This window comes from Hyposmocoma kahamanoa, unplaced genomic scaffold (genome assembly GCF_003589595.1).
Source record: "Hyposmocoma kahamanoa isolate Upper Pololo Valley unplaced genomic scaffold, ASM358959v1 220, whole genome shotgun sequence".
Taxonomy (NCBI): Eukaryota; Metazoa; Arthropoda; class Insecta; order Lepidoptera; family Cosmopterigidae; genus Hyposmocoma; species Hyposmocoma kahamanoa.
The window spans coordinates 2,493,622-2,500,608 of NW_020653740.1; the positions used below are offsets into that span (position 1 = coordinate 2,493,622).

At 35.4% G+C, this 6,987-nt stretch overlaps 1 protein-coding gene across 1 annotated transcript in view; it reads right to left on the bottom strand.

Moving 5' to 3' along the window:
• Positions 1 to 6,761, bottom strand: part of LOC113228059 (sodium-coupled monocarboxylate transporter 2-like) — an 18,332-nt gene extending 11,571 nt beyond the window's left edge. The window contains exons 1-5 of the mRNA XM_026461199.1: positions 6,748 to 6,761; positions 6,111 to 6,320; positions 5,418 to 5,542; positions 4,746 to 4,898; positions 3,586 to 3,805 (exon numbers count right to left, since the gene is read on the bottom strand). Coding sequence (XP_026316984.1) covers positions 3,586 to 3,805; positions 4,746 to 4,898; positions 5,418 to 5,542; positions 6,111 to 6,320; positions 6,748 to 6,761 — 722 coding nt within the window. The remainder of the gene's footprint in view (positions 1 to 3,585; positions 3,806 to 4,745; positions 4,899 to 5,417; positions 5,543 to 6,110; positions 6,321 to 6,747) is intronic.
• Positions 6,762 to 6,987: the final 226 nt, after the last annotated feature.

Below are 6,987 nucleotides of genomic sequence, written 5' to 3' on the forward strand. Positions count from 1 at the left end.
GAAAGGGGATTCACCAAATATTAAATACTGTTTGTAAATTTTAGTATGACACCGCGTGCGCAGTGATATTGACGTATTGTGATTTATTATAATGCCGCGGGGACGGGAATCGACTCGTCGTATCCTGAAAGGTCGTCGTACTGCTGTAAACCAAAATGAAATCGTGAGGATTCTTTATCAAGAAGTTTCGTCAGACGATGGAGATTTTTCTGCCGGATCAGATGATGAATATGATCCTGACCGCGACGTAAATAAACCAGACTCCAGCGATTTCGATTCGTCTTCTACCATATCTAACGACGCACCACCTGAACCGGAAGTTGAGCCGCCGTCGTGTGATCCAGAATTCCAGTGGAGCACGGGTACAGCAAGACCGCAGCGATTCGCATTTTTAGGAGAACCAGGTATAAAAACGAATCTCTGTCTTACACCGCCTGCATTGGCAGATATATTCTTTTCAAATGATTTCGTGGATTCATTGGTACAAGCTACAAATACTTACGCCCACAAAACGGTCAGACCCCTACAAAAATATGCTCGACTTAGACAGTGGAAAGACACGAACTACCAAGAAATGAGAAGGTTTATTGGCATGTTGCTTTACATGGGATTGATAAAATTACCAACCATAAGCCACTATTGGAGGACAGATCAGCTTTACAATTTGCCACTTTTTCGATCTATCATGAGTAGAAATCGATTTCAACTGTTGCTACGCAACTTTCATTTCTCTGAAAATGACGATACAGCTACTTCACGACTGCATAAAATAAATCCCATATTAGAAAGGTTTAACACCTTGATGCCCGAACTGTATTATCCTGAAACCGATCTTAGTATTGATGAGTCAATGGTTTTATGGAGAGGAAGGTTGATTTTTCGTCAATATATAAAAAATAAAAAGCATAAATATGGTGTAAAACTATATGAACTTTGCGAGTCCTCAGGAATGGTTCTGAAAATCCGTATTTATAAAGGTAAGAGCGAGAAACCTCCACCCGGTACACTTCATAGCACTGAAGTAGTATTAGATCTCATGGAAGGTTATTTGGATAAAGGTCATGTTGTCTACACTGATAATTTTTACAATTCACCGGATTTGACAAGACGTATTGGACAAAGAAAAACATACATTTGTGGAACACTGCGCAAAAATCGCAAAAATATCCCTTATGAAGTTACTAATGCAAAGTTGAAACGAGGAGAACTTGCTTCACAAGTTTGCAGTGACATTACCGTGTGTAAGTGGAAGGATAAACGAGATGTTTTAGTCATTTCCAACAAACATCAAGTTCAAATGGTGAACGTGCTAAACAAAAATGGTAAAATTTCGTTGAAACCCAATATTGTAGCGGATTACAACTTAGGCATGTCTGGTGTGGATAGAAGTGATCAAATGGTCTCCTACTATTCGTGCCTAAGGAAGACACTGAGATGGCACAAGAAACTAGCGCTTCATATTTTTGAAGTATACTTGCAAAACGCCCACAGATTATTCCGACTGAAAAATAGAACAACGAAAACGAGACTTCTAAAGTTCCGCGAAGATTTTATCACGCATCTTTTGGGACTAAACAATAATGTGGAACTGAATACCTCGGCACCATCAGGATCGTCTAACACACCGCGCGCACAGCCATCACAAGAAAACATATTGTCACCAGAATTGCCCGGACTCTCACGACCACCTTACCATTACCATTCATCGCCAGCAACTTGTGCTAGACGCATGGAGCATCCTTTGACTACGCGTGTTCATCCTGAAACTTTCCATTACCTAGAAAAAATTCCACCTACCACTAAAAAAGCTGTTCCAGCTAAACCTTGTCGAGTATGCACCAAAAATAAGAAACGAAAGGAGACAACATTCGTGTGTGCTATGTGCCCTGAAAAGCCTGCGTTATGTGTGGTAAATTGTTTTCAAATTTTTCACACCGACCCTCGTTTTGTTTGATTTTTTTGTTTCGCTATAATACCTTCTTTTTACTTTAGACTGTTGATTGTTGTAAAAAGAAGTTGAAACTAATTAGTAGGTAAAACGCACAATGATTATTACACGATACTTGCTTATTTTATTGTTTTTTTTGTTTAGAAGTGTCTTAGATTATCGAAAAAAAATTTAATTTAGGATCAATAAAGTTACTACTTTTTTATTGGGTGTTTTATTTGAGGTGCCAAAGTATACTAAAACATTCAAGTTAGGGGGCCCAATGGTATAGATTTCTTGTAAACTGTTAGGGAAGTGCTACGTTTTATTGCGTAGTTGGCCTCTTCCATGTTCGCTAGCTACGTATATATGCGTAGTTGGCAGTCAATGGGTTAAAAAAGCCCTTGTTATAGCATTCAGGGAATAAGTCTGCAGGCAAGAAATTCCACTAGTGTCTGTAGTCTTCTGAATCTTTAGAATATCCACAACATAGGTATGGAATCCAAGCCTACGTTTAGTCTTCTAGTTAAAAAGTTAATAAAATTCTTGAAGGCTTCGAAGAACGCCCTAGAATACCCTATTCCTTTCCTTTAGTAGACATCAATGTACACCAGTCAGAACTTCAGAGGCTGTACAGATATTGTTCGAAAATATATTGTTCATCAAAAGTGCCTAGAGATCAAGCACGTTTTTGCCAATTACTAAAAATCAAACTATTTTCCGGGTTTAAATCGCGTATATTTGTTTTTTCAAACAAACCAACGTTTCGGGCCCTTTACAGGTCCCATGGTCACGGTTGAGTTGACAGGGACCTGTAAAGGGCCCGAAACGTCGGTTTGTTTGAAAAAACAAATATACGCGATTTCAATCTGGAAAAATAGTTTCATTTCCTATGTGTAACAGTCGCGAAAACCTAAGAACTCGATAGGTACTAAAAACTACCTAACTATTGATTTTTTTTTATCGACTTCATAATTATAAATAAATAAATAATTAATAATCTAATCAATCTATACAGATATTTTTACTTAATTTTAATAGTGTAATCAAATATTTAAAAAAACACGCTGATTCCTAGACACTTTTGATGTGTCTATTTATGAAAAAATTTCAGTTAACTAGTGTAAATTTCCTTTTCACCTCACTAGTTCGGAAAGGCTTTCTTTCTCATTAGAAATCTGCGCGCAAAAGCGTTTTATCCACGCTAGCGTGGAAAAGGTTTTTGCAATTCGAATTTGACGATGGAATGTGGTGCACCTAACTTTTTCTTTCGATGAAAAAAAAATATAATGACACGTTCAACTACGCGATTTGTCGTACATTATTTATGTAATATAAATCTGTTGGTATATTTTATTCTTATTATTGTTGATGTTGACATTGAAAAGACAACGATAACTAATTTTGTTTGTTATTGGTCAACTGTTCTTCTTTCATCTACCATTTTCCGGCAGCAAAGTTGTATTGTGTCTCGTGGCTTGAAACCCTCGCTACGCTCAGGATTTCAATCTTAGCTTCCTTCGCTTGCTCAGGTTTCAATACAAGCACTCGCGTCAAACAACAACTTTGCAGCCTTGCATAACAAACATCACCTCTTCAAATAGTACGATTGTGTAACACTGATATTTAAAATTGATGTTACAAATATATACACTCACTCATAAAACACCAATCTTCCCCCATCGTTGGCAATCTGCCACATCTTTTTAAATCCCATGGGCAGCAATGCCAATCCACTTGGCAGGCCAGTACCCACAATAGCCAGGAAAGTGGTTCCTATACTTATAGCTACTATAGCTCTTAGACCACCAACTGCTATAAGAGTGCCGCATGCGACGCACAGTGCCGCTGTTACTCGAGCTGCTAGTTGATGGGTTACTGGAAAGTGAATTATCACTAATTTTATTTCATCACTTGCTTTGTACGTCCTCAATCCATTTCAGCTTCTATCAAGAGTTTTTTTTTATTTTCTCACCACCGTAAATTTATCAAAGCCACCCGCATTCATAGAAGCAATCGAAAATATAATATGATATTATACAAAATGCTAATAATTTTATAAAAGATATACAGTCGTCAACATTAATATGTGTACACATGGCGAAATCACAACAAATAAATCTTTGTAAATGTAGGTCGAAAAGTTACAATATTGTACCATTAAACATTTGCCAACTTTGATTACTAATGTGCAATTATGTGCAATTTACTTTTATTAATTTATCTTAGTAGGTACATAATATGTTACGGGCAATTTGATTAATTGGGCATTATTAATACAGACCACAATAAATATCTTACTTTCGCCGGTCCGTTGTAATAATGTCTGATTTCCCGTGGTTCATTTGATAAATTGATGCTTAAGATGGCGTGAATTTGTCACTTAGACCGAGTAGTGTGAGTAAAACTGTATGAATAATTTAACGCAATCTGACCTAACCAAAACACTACAAATATTTTTTGTTTTATTACTTTGATCAAGAGAGGGTGATCTGACAAATGTCATATAGACAGGAACAAAATTATTATTAGTCAAGTACTTTTTATTACATTGCCCATTTGATGCGAGCATTACTAATATAGTCAGGCCATTATTCATAGTGCCTGGCTTATCAAATTGCCTGTAACGTGTAAATTCTACCGTATTGGCAGTAATGGCGTACAGTCGGCAGTATTGGGGATATATTAACAATGACAATTTTAATGCTCTGAGAGACTTTCCTGCGCATCTTCTGAATTGATTCCTCTCTCCCATTCTTCTGGTAGCCCAAAAGCAATTAATTATACATAGTACTTATTTAGATAAATAATTACTTACTAAGTCTGAAAGCCATAAGCGGTATGTAAGGTACAATCGGTAGAAGCATCAGTTTGCTAATGACAAATAAAACCGCCGCTATAGTCCGAGTGTGCGTCGAGAAACGTATCTCCAAATATTCGAAGTTGGACGTTAGTTGTAACTTGTGGAATACTGCATGATTAAAAAAATATATTAAACATTCTGTAGCAAAAAATAAAAATAGACCTAGGATGGGACCTTGCAGGCCTCCTTAATTTATAAGTATATTTATGACATAATACACATATTCGTAAACAAATATTACAAATATTTGTCAGGAGCCAGTTATCACTTCAAACATAATATAACAGAATTCGGTTTATTTTTTAGGGAATGTACTTTACGAGAAGATAAACGTTAGTTAATATTAGGCTGTGTTGTTTTCTAATTATTACATAAACGATTTACTAGGCTACGCACGAATCATATAGTCTCGATCATAGTTTATTTGTTTACAAATGTTATGTCAATATGACAGCTCAAACTGTGAAGTGAAGTGTGAATCGGCCAATTATCAAGTAATTCCTGACAAAATCAGCGACAAATATATGTTTCCGCCGACGTGTCCCTTGCGCCCATTACTCCGAGATATCGGATATATTCGGATATATCGGATATACGCATTACATAATAAAATTAATAGATATTTACCAGGTAAATAAATAACAGCTGTGAGAAAAGTAACGACGATAAGAGAGAGTGCCGATGCCCAATATTGTGTACCTCTTAAATAAATCTCTACTGGGACACCCAGTAAACTTATACTGGTTATATGACTGAAAACAAACACAATAAATGGTGTCTTAAAGGATGTAAAAGATAAAATTGTCGGTTGCAGTACTTGGTGTTGGCAACAATCTTTTATAAATACGGTAACATAATGAGTAAATAGGCTACATTGTAATCTATTTAAGAAATGACGTAAATTTACCGAAATAAGTGTAAGTACTTATAGAAGATTTAACAATGGTATTTCATAGAATTGAATTGATTAAAAAAGGAATGAACATTTTCAACGAAACCTGCGCACTACTGAAATTGGATGCATATACTGAACAACAGCTCTCTATGGTCTTAGATTGTATGTTTGGGAACATAATTTCATTTCATTATCAACCCATTTATACGTGCCACTGCTGAGCATGGGTCTCCTTTTAGGCTGGCTCAATGTGGGTTGGTGACTTCACACGTTTTCCGAGGGCTGTTAATCTTCCACGTGCAGGTTCCATCACTATTTTTTTCTTAATAGAAAAGCTCGGATTCGAACCTACGGTCTCTGCTTGAGAGGCCGTAGGTCAAACCATTGGGCTACCAAAATAATAATAGTAAATAAAAGCCACTCACCTGGCAGTAAGAGCTAAAGAAATAGATATAATAGACATATTTTTACCACCAAACAAAAAACCCGCAACTGTATTATATTTTCTATTCACAACATTGTAATAAAGTATAATTCCCACAATCACACATAAATTTATTCCGAATAAACAATATTCAGCTACGTTGAAATAAATTGGAGATATATGTGCGGTAGTATTACGCATTTTTTTAGTAATTTAGTAAAATATTGTATAGAATTTTGAAACAACTGTCTTTAATGTAGGAATTGTTAGGAATAGACGCGCTATCAGTTGGTTTTCATCCAACAATAATAAAGAGATATAGTAAGGAGATAAAAGTGGATCTCTTCAATCCTTCAGCAAATAAGTAAAGAACATTTTCTACAGAGTTATCAATTACAGTGTGTGTCTTTTTTCTTTTCGAATTTTGCAAAAGCAAATAAGTTAATAGATGTTAAAAATGTAACGTTTTCATTAATAATTGGACATGCATTTATTCTATATTAAATTAATTTAATAACTTTACTCATTTTGTCTCATCAGCATTTATAATAGGTAACTTCAAAAATTAGCTACATTTGAAGTTGTCTGTAAGTTTTTACAAGAAGTTGAATGACTGTGAGAAAAGTGCAATGACTTACTTGGCCTTTATCATTGTGCAAACTGAACAACAAATAATAAGTGATACTGATAAATATATCAAATAAGTCTAGTAGTTCTACTCTATCTACATTGTAATGTTATTTGGAGTCGAGGAATGACTTCTGATTATACTCGATACACAAATAAAGTTTTATTTCCTATTTCACTTTAGTGGCAAACAGTGTCATTTTTTTCAATGTACTCTTGTATTAAGAATTATTTTAGCGCCACTTAGCGGT